The sequence below is a fragment of the Podarcis erhardii genome, assembly GCF_964252035.2.
Source record: "Podarcis erhardii genome assembly, chromosome: Z".
NCBI classification, from domain to species: Eukaryota; Metazoa; Chordata; class Lepidosauria; order Squamata; family Lacertidae; genus Podarcis; species Podarcis erhardii.
The window spans coordinates 36,443,770-36,464,091 of record NC_138504.1 but is presented as its reverse complement, the minus strand read 5'-3'; the positions used below and the strand labels follow the sequence as shown (position 1 = coordinate 36,464,091).

Here is a 20,322-nt window from a genome sequence, read left to right as displayed (position 1 = left end):
AGTGGGGCCTGCGAGGACCTTAGGACCTTAGTTTATCTCTCGCGTGTGTGGTGGGGAGGGAGAATCCGTTCGAGGGGTGTCTAATTAAGTGCCTGAGAAAAGGAATTTGGATTTTTGAGAGAGCGGGTGTTTTTTGGTCTTAGCAGAGGAAGGCAATTACGGTATTTTATTTTATTTTGTTTAGTATCCCTGGGGGGCTTTAACCAAGCATTAGTTTAAAATTTTTTTTATTGTTACTCACTTTTTTTTTTTTACCAGGGCAACTCAAAGCGATGTACATACATTCAAACTAGCGTTAAAAAAGTAGAGCACAAAAGGAGTGGCTATCCAGGCGTTGCTAGGTTACGATATTATTTTATGTTGCTTTTATTTATACCTCACCTACTTTTACTTCTCCCCGTTTTGCCCTCACAACAACCCTCCGAGGTAGGTTAGTTAGGCTGAGAGTGGCTGACCCAAAGTCACCCAGTGACCTCCATGGCCGAGTGGAGAGATTTGAACCCTGGTCTCCCAAGGTCCTAGTCCGACACTAGATCCACTACAGCACACTGGCTCTATTATTAAAATTATCAGTTATGAGACCACCAGCCTCAGGTTCTAGGACAGGTTATAACAATTAAAACACTATGTTAAAAACGACTTGGAGTCACATAAGATGGGTCCTAAAAATACACCTTTCAATAAAGCGCGGAGGGGAATAAAGACCACAGCTCCTATTATCATGTTTGTGTGTGTGTGTTGTGAGTGTCCGCAACCAAAGTAACTCGAATCAAACAGGAAAAACGGCCCTGCGGCACCTTAAAGACTAAGACACTCGCGATTATGTATAATTTTTCCTAACACAGAATCCACTACACTTCTGCTTTTCTGCAAGGGATCTTATTAGACACCTATGTTTGGGGTCCTTCTCCTTCCAACATACGCACGTGGGTGCTGGTGGGGTAATGACTCAAGTGTGCAAAACTCTGGGAGTCTGTATTGGGAGTTACTGCTGCTGTTCCCCTAAAAGCCTGGTATTAAATCGATTTCTGGGTCCCCCAACTCCCTGTCAGAAGTGCTTCGTTTCAACCAGCCATGGATTGCGATGAGGGGCTGTTCATCAACGTCTGCCAGCGTCCTTCAGGTTTGCAGCCCCGCACTCAGCAGAGGACAGCCTCAAAGCCACAGCATGGCAAGGCAAAAAAGGTATGCTTGTCTGAGGTTGCTGGTGAGGGAGAAAGCGTTTTGGGGGAAAGGGGGCCGCCAGAGTGAACGGAGTTGGAGCAGCTCCTGTACCTACCTCAGTTGGGGCGTTTTAGTTTAGGTTGGGAGTTGAGTAAGGATGTGGGTGAGTGAGATGTTTAAATATATATATATATGATCAAGGAGCTGGAGGAATTCCCCTAGTATTAGGAAAGGCTGCAACATGTTTAAATGGTGTTTTTTTTTAAAGATGTTATTGTGTTACAAAAGTACATACAGTGTCTTTGATTTAAGTTCGTAGAGTTGAAAGGCTGCAACATTTGAGGCTAATTTTTTTAAGGGAAAAGGCTGAGTAAGGGAGGACATGGTAGATGTGTATACAATTATGCATGGTGTGGAGAATGGGTTTATCTCCCCTTCTCATAAAACTAGAACCTGAGGTCATCCAAAGTAGCAGAAAGGTGGGAGATTCAGGGCAGACTGAAAGAAGGATTTTTTCACACAGGGCACCATTAAACTATGGGATTTGCTCCCACAAGTTGTACAGTGGTGGTGGTCAGGGCAGTGATCTGGCCCTGGGGCCCCAATCTCAAGGGGGGGGGGCTCACATTATGACACTTGGTTTTTTGGAGAATTTGAAAAGTTCCTCAATATGAATTTAGATTAAATTGGAGAGCCAGTGTGGTGTGGTGCTTAGAGGTGTTGGACTAGGACCTGGAAGACCAGGTTCAAATCTCTTCTCTGGTATGACTTGGGAACCAGTCACTGCCTCTTGGCCTAACTAGCCTACCTCACAGCATAGTTGTGGGGATTAAACAAGGAGGGAGAGAATCATGTACACCACCTTGGAGAAAAAAGATGGGATATAAATGCAGCAAATAAATTGTGACACACTCATCTTATAGCTGCAAATCTAAGCAAATAAGAGACGTGATTTTGTAAAATATGCACAAGTTTTGTTAACTGATATAGAACCTAGGGTCATAGAATCATAGTGGGGAGTTCAAGGGTCATCTGGTCCAACATCCTGCAGTGCAAGATTTTGTTCTGTACCTAATATCAACAGTGATGTTGCATGAAACTAAGGTTTTTTTCATCAAAAATGATTTCATACCACAGAAAAAGACTAGAAAAGCATGTGCCAAATTAAAAATATTTTGTTTGCATATGTCATAATCCTTTTGTGGCCATGTTTATTATAATTTGGTGCCTGAAAAGCTAGAAGTAATGTGAGGCTTTTCTATCCTCTGATAGGTCATTGCAATGCCCCAAAACTAGGAGAGCTCTGAGTGGCAATAACATAATGAATAAATTTTCCCTCTCCATTATACTGCTGAAATATAATTAAGATTTTTAGGGAGTGGGGGCATGGATTTTTATGTGGCAGGATTGTGAAGTTAGTTTAAGTTCCGGTACTTAAGACAAATTCCTGAGCACAAAATTAATTTTATGCCTTTTGTATCAGGCTCTGGTTGGTGAATTTCAGGGTTTGCGTAAAAAAAATAAAAAGCCCTGCAGAAGTCTGCCCACCCTTGGTTTAAGAGAGACAGATTCAGTATCTATAACAACACAACAGTAGAAGAGCTGTGCTCAGTCAGGGTAGTCCAGCATCCTATTCTCACAGTGGCCTACCAAGACACCCCAATGGGAGGCCTGCAAGCAGGGCCTGAGCACAAACAGCAACACCAGGGGTCAGCAAACTTTTCCAGCAGGGGGCCGGTCCACTGTCCCTCAGACCTTGTGGGGGGCTGGACTATATTTTGGAAAAAATATATGAATTCCTATGCCCCACAAACAACCCAGAGATGCATTTGAAATAAAAGCACACATTTTACTCATGTAAAAACATGCTGATTCCCGGACCGTCCGCGGGCCAGATTTAGAAGGCGAATGAGCCGGATCCGGCCCCTGGCCCTTAGTTTGCCTACCCATGAGCAACACTTTCCCTACTTGTGATTCCCAGCAACTGGTATTTAGAAGTATATTGTCTCAGACAATGGTTTGAAGTTGTTGGTTTGACACTAACCATACTTTCCATGAACCATGGTTTGTCAGTCCAAATGCCATGACAAATATGGTTAAGCAAAATCTTCTGAATGCCAAGTCCCAGCCACGTGGGAGGTGGGAACCACATAAGCCTAGGCTAATTCTGACATTTGTTGCTGAATCTGTCCCCCTGTTTCATCTTGTTTTTCTTCCTTAAGTCTGGGCAAATAAAATTTGAATGCCCCCAGGAAGGGAATCCACTAAAGCGGAAGCCAGCTCCACCTTCGCCCCAAACCAGGAGACCACAGAAGAAAGCTAAAAGTGGCATCAGAGAAGCAGGGTTGCCAAAGTTTCCTTCACAGAAGCCTTTAACTGATGCAAAGGACGGTGACGCCAGCGGCAACAGACCTTTTGTTAAGACTTCCTGCCTCTTCAAAAACAACCCTGAAATTCCAGACATTCAGAGGTACTTATTTTTAATCCCGCTTTTCTGATAAAATGTGGGTAACCAAAGGGAGGAAAAACTTCATGCCTAGGTGCAAAATGTGGCCCTCCAGGCCTGTCTGTCTGGCCCTAGGAGTTTCATGTAGACCACCTTCCCCAGCCACACCCTCTTTTCTTAGGCCACACCCTTAACTAGTCTTTCTTCACAGCCCCCTTTGATGCTTTTGCCAGTCTTGATTGTGCTAAGGACTCTTGCTTGTCTGGATAGAGAGGGATGTGTGAGTGTGTTTAGAAGTAGCCTACAAAGGTTAACAAAACAACAACAACAGTAATAATAATAATACATGAATTGCTCTGCCTACTTTTGTCTCTGACCCTGCCCTACCAAAGTGCCTGTGGCCCTTGCCACAAATGCATGTTTGTCTCAGGTTTGGTGTTCCTCTAGCACACTGGAAGCGCTCTCCCTTCTACAAAGTTGGAACCATCCTTTCTAGCCATGTTTCAAGGTTGCAACTTAATAAATTAATTCCTTCTACAGAACATCAGTGAAGCAAGTGCAGGAGAAAGTTTTCACTTCAGACTCCTTTGATCAGCTGGGCCTCCATCCCCATTTGGTGGGTACTTTATTTCTTTGTGCTATGTCTCAGTAGGTGTAGGACTAGTTAATGATATTTATTAAATGCCTTTCTTCAAAGATCCAATGCAACTTTACAAAAGTTCCTGTTCAGTTCCCAGCATACAGCACTAAAGCATTATTTACAATGTCCGCAATACTATTTTGGTGTGCAGAGGGGCCAGCTGCCTCATTTGGAATTGTTGTTGTTGTGTTAAATTAAATTTTTATACCACCCTGTATCCATAGCTGTCAACATTTCCCTTTTTAAAAGGGGAATTCCCTTATTCCGAGTAGGATTCCTCGCAAGAAAAGGGAAAAGTTGACAGCTGTGCCTGTATCTGAAGATCAGAGGTGGATACTATGTTTTATCTGGTCCAGGGATGGGGAATCTTAAGTCCTCCAGAGGTTGCTGCGCTCCCACAATCTCTGACCATTGGCTCTGCTGACTGTGGCTGAAGGGAGTTGGAATCCACTAAATATATGAGGAGCCACAGATTCCCCAGCTGTATCACACTTTACCCTGTGGGGTGGGTTAGCTGGACCTTTCCCCTCCTCTGTTCCCCAGAATTAGATCATTCTCATCATCGAATTAGAAGGGACCTTGGAGATCTACTCTAACCCTTTGCTTAATGCTATGGAATTGGAATTGCAGGATGCAGCATCTACAGCAGAAGTGGGGAGCCTTTGTCCCATGGGCCAAATTTTCCCATATGTTACTCCTTTAGTACAAAGTGGCTTGCATTGAAACTGCAGCTAAAACAAAAAGGGGTACTAAGCTCATTTTTAACAATGCCTTCTATGAAAACTTTGGCAGGTAGATGGGATGCCGCCCCCCCCCCCGGCCCCCCGTCAATCATCTGAAGTTACTAGGGATTTGGGGAGGGCTGGAACTCACTGGAACTGAGTTCTGCCACCTCTTTGTAGCATACTGGCAGCTGTGTCAGAGGCTTCAGGCTGCATGCAGCTCATTGCTTTGTGTCAGAGGCTGTGGGGCAGCGCATTGGTGTCGATTGGGCAAAGAAGCATTTTTTTAGGCTCCCACTCACCTGCCATAGTTGGCCCACAGATGTGGAGGCAGTCAAAATATCTGGTCCTGTAGGCCTAAAAGTTTCCCTCTTCCTGGAGAGATGGCCATCCAGCTTCTGATTATATATATCCAGCAAATGAGAGCCCACAACCTCCTGAGGGAGTCTTTTCTTAAACAGCTATTACACTCAGGAGTCAGCAGACTTTTTCCGCAGGGGACCGGTCCACTGTCCCTCAGACCTTGTGGGGGACCAGACTATATTTTGGAAAGAATATACGAATTCCTATGCCCCACAAATAACCCAGGGATGCATTTTAAATAAAAGGGCACATTCTACTCATGTAAAAAATGTTGATTCCTATACCGTCCATGGGCCAGATTTAGAAGGCGATTCGGCTGGATCCGACCCCCGGGCCTTAGTTTGCCTACCCATGCTTGAGTTTTCCCCTAATGTTGACTGTTCCCATTAAAATACTTGTTGCTTTTTCTTCCTTCTCCTCTTTGTTTTAACATTTTTGACATGATACTGGTTTGGCTATTTCTGTCCTATTCTAGGATCAAACATGTTATGCCCTAAATGTTTTATTTTTGTCTCTACCTCCCCACCAGGTTTCAACCCTAATCTCTGTCTTAAAAATATCTAGCATGACCAGGTAAGTGTGTGTAATTATTGCATGAATAGAAGTTTTTATTGTAAGTTGCCTAGAGACTGTCCTGGGTTTGATGACTTAACAAATCAATTAATCAAATTCATTTTTGTTTGGAGAAAAGGCAGATTGGAAGAGACATGATAAATATGTAATTCTACATGGTGTGGAGGAAGTGAATCTCGTGATACTAGAAGTCTGGGATATCCAGTGAATGTTAATTTTGGATGGCTGGCAAACTCTTCTTAAGATTTAGACCCAAAGCCTGGTTACAGCACTGAGAAGGTCTTGCCCTAGGTCCCAACAGGGTGTGTTCCTGGGGATGTTGGAACACACAGGACATCCCTTTGGACATCCCACTTACAAACAATAACAGGCCTTTAGAAGTCATCACCAGCACTTTGGGTTGGTGTAGGAAGCAAACAGGAAGCCAGTTTAGCTGTTTCCATAAGGGAGTTGCATGCTACCCATCAACAGCTTAGTCACAGCAATTGGGACCCTTTCTAATTTCCAGACTGGAGGTTCCCACTGCTGCACCACAGTATTTAGTTAACCTATTATTATCTTAACAGATATTAGTTACTTAACCAACTATTATGTATTGTGAGGGATTAGACTAGATCAGACATGGGCAAACTGAACCCTCCAGATGTTTTGGGACTACAACTCCCATCATCCCTAGCTAACAGGACCAGTGGTCAGGGATGATGGGAATTGTAGTCTCAAAACATATGGAGGCCTGAGTTTGCCTATGCTTGGCCTAGATGGATTTTGTGGTCCCTTACAGCTGTACAGTTCTAGGATTTTATTATTTAACTATTAACTGACAATTACTTAACAGACTGACTATTATCTCATTGACTATTATCTAACTATTAATTAGCTATCACCTAACAGACTGAACCAGCATCTTTCTAGCTTACACTAATGACCAGCCAGCACTGTTAGATGAACTAGCAACTGTTACATTCTTAATACTCCGACCTAAAATATAGAATGTGTCTTGTTTTTTCTTAACTTCTCCTTTTGTTGCAAAAGTGTTCAGAAGCAAACTATTCCCATACTGTTGCAAGGAAAAGATGCATTGGTGAGATCGCAGACAGGTTCTGGTAAGTGTGGGGGAGGGGTTGTGTGTGTATATGTAGGCTGTTTGTTTGGGCTTTGCTTTAAAAGGGGGCCTACAGATATTTTTAAATACAGTCATACCTCGGGTTACAGCCACTTTAGGTTGCGTTTTTTTCGGGTTGTGGACTGCCGAAACCCAGAAGTACCAGAATGGGTTACTTCTGGGTTTCGGAAGTCGCACATGCACAGAAGCACTAAATCGCGCTTTGCGCATGTGCAGAAGCGCCGAATTGCAACCCACGCATGCGCAGACGCGGGTTGCGAACGCTGTGGGTTGCGAATGTGCATCCCACACTGATCACGTTCGCAACTTGAGCATCCACTGTATAGTATAATGGAGTAGTAGGTGACCTTTGACCCTCCAGATACTAGGCAGGGACTATTAGAGTTGTCTTTCAGCAACACGTGAAGGGGTCAAAGATTCCCTCCACCTGGTGTAAAGTGACCCTTTGGTTGTACTGCATTGTGTGATGGTCAGTTGTGTGGGCACTCTGTTGTCTCAGGGATCTAACAGAAGTAGGGCAGTTGATTGATTCTGGCCCACCATGGGGAAAGAACAGTGGTGATGTCATTAGCAAGCGAGCAAGCTCTGTGCTAGATTTGGGAAGCCACCTTTGACATAGCGTGTCAATGGCTAAATGTCTGGTGCAGGGACAGGGAAGTCGCTGCTCCTGTCAGTTCTAGGCAGCATGGCCAGGGAAGATGGAAGATATTGTCCAACAGCATCTGTAGTTCTGTTGCGTCAATCCCATATGTTCCCACTCAACCACTTCAATCACTGGAACTGGCAATGTTACAGGTGCCACAAAATACTTGTTCTGCACTTGTAAGGAATCAATCTTGTTGTGTGGTGGCACCTCCTGAGAGATAGATGGATGCAAAAGATGGAAGAATGCCTCTTATTTAGAAGAGACATTCCCAAGAGAGACAGAGAGAAACACGGAGGGAGGCTGTGGAACCAGTTTCCCTCTATGCATTGTTGGTCTCCCAACTCCCATCAACCCTCAGCCAACAGACTGAGGATGATGGGAACTGTAGTCTGGCAATATCCAAAGGGTTCCGCACTCCTAATCTGAAGAATGAGGAGATATGTGAAATTGGTCTTTTATAAAGGCCTATGCTCTGGGTGTAGAAGGCAACTGTGCCTTACTCCACACACAGTTTTGCTTATGACTGTTAAAATCTAATATCTTTTCTCTTGAAGGTAAAACTCTGGCCTACGGAATCCCTCTAGTACAGGCCTTGCAAAGAGCAGAGCCGAAAATAAAGGTGGGTGTGTTGAAATGGGCTTTCTCTCTCTCCACCTTGTAAAAAAGAATAGCTGGTTTTCTCAACCACTTCATATTTATCAGTAATTCTCACAACAACCTTGGATGATGCCTTTAAGGCGGAGAGCATCCCCCCCACCAGGACCAAGGACTGCTGTTCTTGCGCCTTTCACTTATGGGAGGATGCTTGCTGTTTTAAAAATGACTATGAAGGTTGAGTTCATTGGCATGACTTGTGGCTCCCTCAGAGATTTTCTGATAGTCCCTAAAAAAGCTCTTCTGGAAGCACCATGTGAGAAAAGAGAGTGATCCAAGCAGACTCTGGCACTGCGGGGAATTGTGGCATGCTGGGTTGGTCGAAGATGACAAGGGCTCTTTCCCTTCTCTCTCGCGTTCCTCTGTGTCCAATATTGCCACTTACCCTATGCCTCTTGTTTCCATAGCGTGGTGATGGTCCGTATGCTCTCGTACTGGTCCCAACCAGGGAGGTAAGTTGCTGGGCATTTGAGATTAACTCCTAACCACACCAGTTTCATGGTTAGTAATATTGCTAGGGAGGCAGCAGGCAGCCTTCAACCTAATTGCATGTGGGTAACAAGGAGAGAGGCACAGAGAGAGGGAAGGGGTGGTTGAAAGGGGGGAAGGAGGGAGAGAGAAGGGGTGGTGAGGAGAAGGGGAGGAGAGAGAAAGAAGGGGTGGTAGAGAGCGCTTGCTCTGCATGCAGAAGGTCTCAGGTTCCATACCCAACAGGTCCTGGTAGGGCTGGGAAGGATTCCCTGCCTGAAACCCTGAGGAGCTGCTGCCAGCCAGTGTAGACAGTGTTGAGCTAGCTGGACCCACTCGCCTGACTGGGTATACCACTGGAAGGAGTGCAGAAAGAAGAAATGCCGTGGGGCATCTGCACCAGTGAAACCAGACACCTTCAGCGGCCCCACCTGCAATAAAACATGTCTCTCTCATATTGGCCTCCACAGCCATAGCAGGCGCTGTAACTCTCCAATGGTTTGACTTTTCCCCCTATGGCACTTTCTTCCATTGTCTCTTGAGACAGACAAATGCAAACAACAACAATAGCAAGAGAGCCAATTGCTTTCAAGCTTTTTGAGTCCATGGCTGCCTTGACCAACTCCATTCCTTCTGTGGCACCCTGCGCGGGTCAGGAGCCCAGTTATGTCACCCCTTGTGTTCAGAGCTTTCAGCCTCTTACCCTTTTTCGAACACCCTCCTTTGTGGAGTGTTCCCTTAGCCCTTTTCCTCTCTGTTCTTGGGAGTCCTCCGGGCAACTACTTTTACCGCCCTTGCTCTCTGAGCTGCCCACCCCAAGGAGAGGTGCCTCCTCACACTACCCCACAAGGGCCTGGGAAGAGGATGCTCACAGCCTTAGTGGCCCATCAGAGATTGACCAAAGGTTAACATGGGGTCAGCACCTTACCTTGGGTGGCAGCAGTGGGTGCTGATGGGCCTGGCGGAAAGGCTCCCCTTCGGCACCAGGCACTCAGCTACCAGGCAGGCCATGCACACAGCAAGCACAATAAAGGCCAGCGCAGCACCTGCCTGCCTGCTTGCCCGGCCTCCCACTTGTCTGTTCATTCCCAACAGCAAGGCTGGTGGCTGGCTGGGTTCCCTCACCTGCTTGCTTACTCTGAGGCCTCCTCAGCTCCTGGCAATCAGCACCCCTTGGTCAGCCCAGAGCCACCATTCGCCTGGGGAGCTTGTAGCCAGGGCTGCTGCAACAAACAGCTGTGGAAGGCAGAGATGAGAGGGCATCAAGGGAGGGAGGGAAGGAAAGAGGGACAGAGGCCAGTGTTGCCTGTGACACCCCTGAGCATTATTCAAGGCACCCCAGGGTGCCACAGCACACTGGTTAAAGGAGAATGATGTTTTAATGCGAATTTTGAGTGAATGTGTATTAATTTGGTTTAATCCCTTCTTTTCTCCAGCTAGCTCTACAGAGCTTTGAAACTGTCCAGAAACTGTTAAAGGTAAATATTTACTTTTGGGGAAGTAGGAGTCATTTTAAGTTCTGTGTTGTTCAACTTCTGATTTCCTGATGTTGTTGGACTGTAACTCCCATCATCTCCACCCAGCTTAGCCCAGTATTCAGGGATGATGGAAGTTGTGGTCCACAGGTGTCATGAGACCCATGGTTGAAGATACTGTTTAGAGAAGGAGATACGAGATAATTGGAGAGAAGCTTGGGGTGCAGAGAGGTAGCCAGAGGTTCCTCAATCCTCTTCAGCTTTCCCCTTCTGTCTTGGGATGGGGGCTTCTGAATGGTCAAATTCAGCATACGTTGGCCATGCTTGCCCAACAGAATGTAAAGTTTAGCAATGGTTCTGATATTGCACAGCCTCTGTATAGCACTGTATTAATGTATACTATAACGGGGGTGCATGTGTCTCTCTGTACCTACAATAGTTCCCTGGTCACTTGGAGGCAAATGCATGCTCACCATAGGTGATCAGCTGTGCTATTTGGGGGCAAGGGCTGCGTGTTCATGTAACATTAAGCCATTGTTTAGCATTACTTCCTTACAAGACCAACATTATGGACAAAGGTGGGATCCTGTCCGCATTGACTTGTCCGCTAAATAATGGTGACTGGTGCCCATTGGGACTAGTGGGACAGAAGGCAGGGATCCCAAACAGTATGTGGAGGCAGAGCCAACTCATTCTAGTTTTGATGCTATCCTTCTCCCTGCTAAGTTCTGAAAGGGCAAAACTAAGACCCAGGAGGAGGAAGCTGACAGGCTAGATGAAAGTAAGAAGGCAAGCAGTGAGGGCTGGCAGGAGGAAGATTGCAGAGGTGGGGCTTGAATTAGTTGGCTCTGCCTGTCTTAGGCTCTGTCTCTGCCTAGAGTTGGTCTCCCTGTCTTCCACCCTACCATTCCCATCAGCCACCACTGCCTGGCTCTTTACGTCTCTGTGTGTACTGTCCATGCCTCCTGATAGGAAGGAGCACATGTTAGATCAGTGACATACAGAGATGCAGCAGAGACACTCCACTGTGGATAAGTGCCTTGCACTTACGTTATTCTACAAGGGGCAACACTAGAGGCAGAAGCTGACAGCCAGGACCACCAACCCTGGACAGGTTGTAAGGGAGAAGGCAAGCAGGGGTGGACTGTCTGGGAGCAGACTGAGGTTAGTGAGGCATTGCCCCATTCATCCTAATGGGCCAGTCTCCACTGCTTTGAAATAACCCCTGAGGATTCTGGAGCACGTTCTAGGGCACCCACTTGATTCACGTCCTGGTCTGTGCCCCTTCTATCTTAAGCTGTGTGAACTGAGGGGGCTTGCTAGAACATATCCAACTGTCCCCTGAGCTTTGAAGTTGGCATGTGGATCATATATAGAGAGCAAGTTGGGTTGGGGGTTTTTGACCCTCCAGATGTTCCTGTACTACAGCCCCCATTATCTTTGGCCAGGCTTGCTGGGGCTGATGGGAGTTGTAGTTCAGCAGCAGCAGGAGGGCCAAAGGTTCCCCACACCTGATAATAGAATCAAAAGGAACTTCAGAGATCATCTGGTCTTCTGGTCAATGCAGGAATCAGTGCAAGAAGATCACTGGGGTGTTGCTGGGCTGTTTTTGTTTTCGAAGGAAAGCCTGTCTGCTTCCTGTCGCTCATTGTCAAACTCCCTGCCTTTGCAACTTGGTTTGAAATGTGAGTGCCCCACTTTCTCAGTTATCCACCACTCTTCCTTCCTTCCTTCCTTCCCCCTCCTCCATTTAGCCCTTTACCTGGATTGTTCCTGGCGTGTTGATGGGAGGAGAGAAGAAAAAGTCTGAGAAAGCCAGGTAGGACATCACTTTCATAAAACCTGTAGGGGTTATTATTTTTTTAGTTCACTCTTTCTCCTCCAGTCCCTTTCATCTGTCACTCTCTCTCTCCCAGGGTGCCTTTTTTTTATTAGTGGGGAGAGAGTGACTTTGGATCAGGCTGTGAGTACCCCCCACTGTGGATCTTACAAAAAACGGACAGCTGAGCCAGCAGGAAGTGTGTTCATCTTTCTCTCTCTGGTTGTAAAATGTTGATGAGCTTCTTTAGCCTGTGATCCCTGTCGGTGTGTGTAAGATTCTTTCTCTACTCTTCTCCGTTCCCCTTACCCCCAAAAAAGATCTGCTGTTCCACCCAGGTCTCTTGCAAGCTCTTCTCTTTGCTCAACTGATGGGACAGGGAAGGACCATAGCTCAGTGGCAGAGAATCTGTATGGCATGCAGAAGGTCCTTTGTTCAGTCTGCAGGTTAGACTGGGAATGTTCTCAGTGTCTGATACTGAGCTAGATGAACCCAGTTGTCTGACTCGATATAAGGCAACTTCTTATGACAAGAACTGGAATCTTGGAAGTTATTTTTTTAGAGGCAAGGACTATGGCTCAGTGGTAGAGCATCTGTTTTGCATACAGGAAGTCCCCCATTCAATCCCTAGCATCTCCAGGTATGGTTGGGAATGTGCCCTGCCTGAAACTCTAGATGATGCTCAGCTAGAAGGACCAATCGTCTGACTAGGTATAACACAGCTTCCTATTTGTTTGGAACCATGTCATTCTTTTTTAAGAGGGAAGGACTGCACCAACAGTGCTAGAGCATCTATTTGCATGCAGAAGGTCCCAGGTTCAATCCAGATGGGTTTGGGGATGACCCCTGCTTGAAATTTTTGAGAACTGCTGCCAGTCAACAAAGACAATACTGTGCTTGAACCAGTGATTTGGCCTCTGTATAAGGCAGCTTCCTATGTTGCCATTTTGCAGTAAGAAAGTGTTTGTGTGTTCTTAAGAGTCAGAAAAGGGCAGCGTAGATTATGTCTGGAACTACCTTGGGATTCCACTCCCATTGGGCCCTTCAAGCATGACTAATGGTCAAGGATGACAGGAGCTCTTGCACAGCAACATCCAGGGGATCACCATGTTGGGTATCCTTGCCTTAGATCTTCTGGGGAAATTCTGCTTGTGCAGAATTCTATGAATATCACAGGGCGCTGAACAAGAAGCAGCCACCCCTGTACAGACACCCTTCCCTCTGCCATTTGTGAAGCAACAGCCATGAGCTGCTTCAGACATCTTGTGAAGACTAATCTATATCCTGACCCATAAGATTGGACCCCTTTAAAGTTTATCTTGAGTTCCTTATTTTTAAATTTGTTTTTACATGCTTTCATGCTACTGATTTATGTCAATTTTTTTCTTTCAACCATGATGTTTGCTATCTTTATGCTGTGTTCTACTTAGAGGCTCTTTGGGTGGGGGGTTCCCATGTTTGGAAAATGGGAGAGTTACCTGTTCTGGATGGGGTTGTGCTCCCTCTGAAGGACTAAGTTCATGGTTTGGACTGGGGTAGCCTCACCGCTATAGTCCATGCACCAGGAACCTTGAACCAAGATTACTGTAATGCGTTCTTTGTGGGGTTGCTCTTGGATCTGATTTGGTAGCTTCATCTGCTGCTGAATGCTGCAGCCACATTGCTGGTGGGAGTTTTGTGTCAAGAACATGTGACACTAGTATTAAAAAAGCTGCACGGGCTGCCTACCTGCTACTGAGCCAGGATCAAGGTTCCTGTTTTGATTTACAAAGTCCTCAACAACTTGGGCCCAGGATACCTCAAGGATTCTGGTTTGGAAGTAGAACTGAAGCTGGCTTGACTCACCTGTGATACGAAATCCATGAACCTTGGCAAACAAAGAGGTTCAGTGTTTTGTATGTGTCAGGATTAGAGATCACAAAGGGAGGGAGCAGCTTATGAACGAGGTGTGATCTTTTGTTAACAGTTAGTCTGTTTTACCCATGTGTTCAATCACTCTTCTTCTGATTTTATTTTTTTTTTAATTTAAAATAGATTACGCAAAGGAATAAACATCCTAATTGCCACTCCTGGCCGCCTGGTGGACCATATCAACTCCACCAAATGCATTCACTTCCGCCACATCCAGTGGCTGATCCTGGATGAGGCAGACAGGTAAGCAGTCCTGGCTGCATCCTCAGTTGTTGGAAGTAGCTGCCCATGAGGGAGGTGGGATCTTTGAGACAACACACAGCAGGTAAGAACATTGGGAGCTGCCTTATATTGAGTCTGTCTAGCTCAGCACTGTCTACACTAACTGGGGGTGGCTCTCCAGGGTTTTCCCCAGCCCTTCCTGGCAGGAGATGGAAGGGACCGAGCCTGGGGCCTTCTGAGGATGCTCTGCTACTGAGCTCCCATAATGCCAGGTTGCCACCATGAACCAGGAAAGTTGGATCTGTTGCTTATCCTCGTGCTGTTCCTCCCCCCCCCCCCCCCGCTTATCTCTCACCTGTGTTTCAGGATCCTGGATCTGGGTTTTGAGAAGGCAGTCACTGCAATACTGAATGCCATAAATGCTGACGGTGAGAAGCGGCAAAACATTCTTTTGTCGGCGACACTTACAGAAGGTAAGTGCTACATTGGGGCTCATATTTACATTGCAGCAGCCACTGTGGGAGAAGGGGCAGATGGGGAAGTTGACCAGAAAGTCATTGGTTGCAGGGAACTTCTTCCCCCACCCCTACCTGCACCCACGCAAGAGACCTAAGTGGGCCCCCAGCAGCTCTGGCAGGGGTGAGGGAACTTTTTTCAGCCCGAGGACTGAATTCCTTTCTGGGCAGCTTTCTAGGGGCGACATGCTAGTGGTGGGTGGAGCCAGAGGCAAAGTGTGGGCTGAGCGCAAATGTAAATTTTACCTTTTTAGAATACACTGGCTTATACAGACACACATGATCAGAGTTCAAGGATACATCCCAGCCAGGCTAAAGCACTCAAAAAGGGTATGGCACAGAGCTAGGGAAGGCTGTGGTCTGGGGAGAATTCCAAGGACCAGACAGAGGCCTAGAGGGCCACATTTGTTCCTGGCCCTGAGGTTCCCCACCCCTGAGATACAGTTTTCAACCAGTATCTCATTAATATTTGCAAGCTCCTCTGGGAGCCATTTCATGTTGAAGAAGAGGATAAAGAAAAAGTGATACTAAATAAATATTCCTTCCCTGCCTGAAACAGGAGTCTCGAGGTTAGCTGACATCAGCTTGCAAGATCCTGTTTACATTTCCATTGCGGAAGGATCACTGGGGTCAAACACTTCCAAGGCAGAAACGTGTGCTAAGGAGGATGCCGGTGTCGCTCCAGTGAGCCTGGAACAAAGAGGATTTGCTGTACCGGAAAACCTCCAGCAGAATGTTGTGGTTGTCCCAAGCAAGCTAAGGCTTGTGACACTGGCAGCATTTATCCTTGGGAAGTTGAAGGTGAGGCTCTAGTTCTGTTGGCTGACAGGTTAATGGGTGGGCCTTCTCCATATCTTTTCCTACAGTAGACTTAACATGATCCCTCTCTTAAGGGTTTGTTGTTTAGAATGTAATAACATAAGAAGTGCCTGATGGATCAAGCTAGTGACCCATCTAGCCAGCATCCTGTTCTCATGGTGGACAAAAATGAGGTGCTACCAGTGAGAAAGGACCTCCTGTGAGCAGGACCCAAGCACAAGGAGAAGCCCATCCTGTGGCTTCTATCGACCAGTATCCAAAAGCATTACTGCCTCTGACCATGGGGGCCAAACATGGTCATTGTGATTCGTAGCCACCAATAATAACCTTGTCCTCCATAAGTTTGTCTCCTCCTCTTTGAAAACTACCCCAGCTGGTGGCCATTGTTACATCTTGTGAGAGAAAACTCCATAATTAGAGCACTGGGCAAAGCAGTCCTTTCTTTCGTCTGCCCTGAATCTCCCAACATCAATTTCATTGGATGTCCTTGAATTTTAGTATTACAGTGGTACCTTGAGTTCCAGACGCTTCAGGTGACAGACTCCGCTAACCCAGAAATAGTACCTTAGGTTAAGAACTTTGCGGAAGGCCCCCATTAACTAAAGTGGTACCTCAGGTTAAGAACAGTTTCAGGTTAAGAACGGACCTCCAGAATGAATTAAGTTCTTAATCTGAGGTACCACTGTATGTGGGGGATGTGTGTCTTTTTCCACTTCACTTCAATGCAGCTTGGATCAGTTCAGCATCCTGTTCTCACAGTGGCCATCCAGATACCCATTATGGGAAGCCCACAAGGAGGACCTGCAGTTCCCTGCAGTTCCCTGCAGTTGGTGTTTAGAGGCCTACTAGTAGCCACCAATAGCTTTATCTTATGTCAATTCCACAGTACGCTCAGCCCTTGATTTGTGTCTGTTCTTATTCCCACAGTTTGAAAAATGCAACAAGATGATTGTCTTCTTCTCCAGCTGTGAGCAGGTGGAGTTTCACCACACCCTCTTCCACAAAGTCTTGGCTGCGGACCTTGAGCAGCCGTGGCTTCCTCCTTCGCCCTTGACGTTCGCACGCTTGCATGGTGACATGAAACAAGAGGTGAACTGCCCACTCTCCCAACACCCCTATTCAGGAGCCGGCCAAAATTGGCTGAAGGTTTTCAAAGGCAATCAGGAATCCTGCTTTTTCCACGTGCCATTTTTGGCAAATTGTTCTTTAAAAAGAAATGGGGCTTAGTCCTACTCAGAGTAAAGTAACGGATAGCCCTGACTAAATTAGGTCTATTCTTTCAGTGGGTCTATTCTCGGATACTATCCACAGCCTAATAGTGAGTAAGTGGTCTACCTGGCTTCAGTATTGACTGACTGGCAGCAGCTCTCCAGGATTTCATACAGGGCACATTTCCCAGCCCTACCTGATGGTCCCTTGGGACTCTGCATGCAAAGCAGCTGCTCTGCCACTGAGCTGTGCTGCTTCTTGCATGTGAGAGAAGGAGGAAATGTGAGAGCTGTTGGGTACTGGTTAGAGAGCCAAGCTAGGGCTAAGGAGACACTGGGGTTGAAATCCTCACTCATCTAAGAAGTTGTCATTGGACAACTTTGGTTTTTGAAAGGACTTGGGGGGCCTCAGCGGGATGCCTAAACAGGAAGAGGCTCTGTCACATTTCCAAGTTGTGTTGCAACTGCTACACCTTGAGAAATAAAGAAGCTGCAGTTATGTCCTCGTCTTCTCCTTCCCCGTGGCACCTGGAAATGTGCTTTTCTTGCCCTTGGAATTCCTCACCTCTCTCCAACCCGAGAGAGGCAGAGTGGGCTTCACCTAGCCTGATGCAAACCCCAGCTGTTAAGACAACCAACATACCATTCCAAAGCCAGCAGCAGAGGGCAGATCCTGTTTTTTAGGGCCCAATGTGCAATTAGCCCTCTGTATCTTCAAATTAAGGGCATTAATGGAGCTAAATTGTGCCTCCCATACAGCACTGCTGGGCACATCACTACAAGTTCCTTTGCTTGGGGTTTGAGGGCAGCTTGGCCTAGTTGTTTTCTTTGGCGCACACTGGTGCATCTAGTTCTATCCTCTTCCTTGCCTGTTTTGCTCTCCTTAATTATCAGCCCCCACCCCAGCTGACAGAGTTTATTTATTTTTAAAACCTCTGCACTTTAGCACTTTAAGAGCAGATTTAGCTCTTAGGAAATTGCCTTATAATATATTGAGTGACACCATTGGTCTGTCAAGGCTTTATTGTTACTGCCAGTGGACAGCATTAAGTAAACAAGAACAGGTGAGGTCTCTGCAGACTGGAGGTAGCCAAATGTTCCCATCTTAAAAAAAAAAAGGGGGGGGAGAGAAGACCCAGGTACCTACTGACTTTTGAACTTGACATCAATACCAGGAAAGGTCCTAGAACAGTCGGTCTGTGAGCACTTAGAAAAGGATATTGTGAATACTAAGACCCAGCACAGATTTCTCAAAAACAAGTTATGCCAGACAAATCTTATTTCTTTTTTTGATGGAGTTACCAGCTTGGTGGAATTCTGTGGACATAGTATATCTTGATTTCAGTAAGGCTTTTGATAAAATCCCCCATGATATTCCTGCAAAGAAGGTGGTAAGATGTGAGTTGAATGAGGTAACTTGTTAGGTGGATTTGTAGCCAGAGCCCATACTAGCCCTTGAAGGCTAGTATGACAGTAAATTAGTTAATTTAAAATCTACCAGTCACTATTAGAGGGGAAAGCCATGTCTGAGAGTTCTTCTTTCATCCCCGTTGCAGAACTAAGATAGTATCTAACCAACAAGTTTTCCCATTGCCCAGCCCCTTGTGTTGAAACCCCCCCAATGATTAACCAATTAAATGGCTTTAATTAATCTACTTATTTGTGTAGCACTATCCAAGCACATTTTTGTTAGAGCAGTATAAGATAGGTCCCTGCTGCAAGGAGCTTACAGTATAAATAATTTAAAAACCAATTAAACATGCATCATATTTGGTTATTTATAATTAGTTTGCATAATCTTTTTTCCTCAGCCTCTCACATTGACAGGTCTCATAGGCTCTATCCAAACCCCCAAATCCTTTGTAACCTTTCGTGACCCATGTCCTACCCATCTACAGGATTAATTTTGCTCACGAAGCACATGGATGCTTGCTTCATAAATCCCTTCATTTCTTTTAGGAGAGGACGTCTGTCTTCCAGGACTTCTTGCAATCAAAGACGAGCATTTTACTCTGCACAGTAAGTTACTGGATAATAAGTTGACAGGAGCGGTTGAGCAGTGTATCACACCAAGTAAGCTTGAGTTAACTCTACATTAGCAAAACAGGATCTGCACAGGAGTGTCATGTCTGATGAGCACAGCAACTCAGGTCTTGTCCCCATGAGGCAGTTGCTGAGACTAAAAGTCCTGCCTCTCCACAGCCGGTTATGTCTCCTCCTCTGCAGGGTTTTTTCCCAAGCAGTCAGAGACTGTGCCTGTGTGCCTGTCTTTGCTTCTCCCACTTGATGCCTCTCCTGGTTCTGGGAGACCGGGGGGGGGGGGGACTTATCGCAGCAGGAGGGGGAGACACTCATACCTCTTCATAAGCCTGACTCACCTCCGCTTCTTTGCTTCCCTCCTTTTCTACTTCAGCTTCTACCTCTGATTCTGGTCTGCTGTTTGTCACAGAGTCTCCCCGCTCCCTAAGCCCTGTTACCTCTTCAGCTTCTGGCACCTCCTCCTCCTTCCTCTTCTCTCTCTCTGACCGCTCATCATCATTCATCCCCCACTATCACAGCTCTGAGTCTTCTCCCCTTGGGGTTTCCCCAGCTGGTTCCTCCCACCATTCTTTAGCATCCAACCAGTCTCTGGCATAGCTTTGAATATCAGCAAGTATAATTGACACGCAGTTTATCTTGTCATCTGGCAGGGAAAGGCATGGAATGAATTCAGGGTAAGAGGAGTCCAAAATAAAGGAGTGAGGACTGCATGCCCAGTGGATTTCCAGTTGCCATGTCTGTTGTCTGTCTAGTCCTGATTAACTTAGAAAACTAAGAATACTGAGATCAAAGCACAATAACCTGTTTGATTATAAACTCAAACTTGCTTCAAGGGCGGATAGAAGACCATCACTGCTTGTGGGATGCTAGTAATCTTTCTCTCTACTGCTTCAGACTGCTGCATCACTACACAATTTGCTCACTTAGCCATGGCAGCTGTTAAGCCTGGGAAATCTGTGTGTCTCAGGGATGGCTGCCTACCATAAATGTGTAAATTAACAGCAATCAGGAGCCGTTGGAGCTGAAAAGTTCTGGCCACCTCTGACGTTCTGGGTTGCCATAACGTGGCTTTGCTTGATGATTTATTTTTTTAATTGGAAAATGGTTGCAAGTTTTGGGAATAGGAGCAAGGTGGGCATCAAAGAGTCCTACTGGATCAGGCTCAAAGGTCCAGCAGCTAATTCCCTCCCACTGCTGATAATTTCCAGTGTCTTTACTTGCTCACTAACCAAGAAGGCAGAGTGTAGCTTTCTCTTCTTGTCTGTCCTCAGCATCCATATTTAGCAGCAGACTGCCCTTGGGTATAGCAGCTGTATTTCCAATTGCCAGAGCTGTAATGTGGCTAGTCCTTATGGATTTCCAGCTGCCATAGTTGAGGTCCTGTTTTTGGGCTTCCCATTTGGGACATCTGGTTGGCCACTGTGAGAACGGAATGCTGGAGTAACCTGGCCTCCCTTTATTTGAACAAGCAGGATTGGCCAGCCATACTGTTTGGGATCGTTTGGTGCAGCTAC

The 20,322-nt window shown here is 46.2% G+C and overlaps 1 protein-coding gene across 2 annotated transcripts in view; it reads left to right on the top strand.

Annotated features, from left to right (window-relative positions):
- The first annotated feature begins 931 nt into the window (after positions 1–931).
- Positions 932–20,322, top strand: part of DDX31 (DEAD-box helicase 31) — a 67,373-nt gene continuing 47,982 nt past the window's right edge. The window contains exons 1-14 of one of the 2 annotated variants that reach the window (XM_081847030.1): positions 932–1,176; positions 3,387–3,634; positions 4,151–4,226; positions 5,865–5,908; positions 6,941–7,011; positions 8,232–8,296; positions 8,739–8,783; positions 10,236–10,277; positions 12,029–12,093; positions 14,128–14,247; positions 14,593–14,699; positions 15,301–15,542; positions 16,488–16,649; positions 18,728–18,787. In XM_081847030.1, coding sequence (XP_081703156.1) covers positions 1,075–1,176; positions 3,387–3,634; positions 4,151–4,226; positions 5,865–5,908; positions 6,941–7,011; positions 8,232–8,296; positions 8,739–8,783; positions 10,236–10,277; positions 12,029–12,093; positions 14,128–14,247; positions 14,593–14,699; positions 15,301–15,542; positions 16,488–16,649; positions 18,728–18,787 — 1,449 coding nt within the window. In that variant the 5' untranslated portion in view covers positions 932–1,074. Of the gene's footprint in view, positions 1,186–3,386; positions 3,635–4,150; positions 4,227–5,864; positions 5,909–6,940; positions 7,012–8,231; positions 8,297–8,738; positions 8,784–10,235; positions 10,278–12,028; positions 12,094–14,127; positions 14,248–14,592; positions 14,700–15,300; positions 15,543–16,487; positions 16,650–18,727; positions 18,788–20,322 lie in introns of both variants that reach the window. The other variant, XM_081847029.1, reaches the window with a different exon arrangement.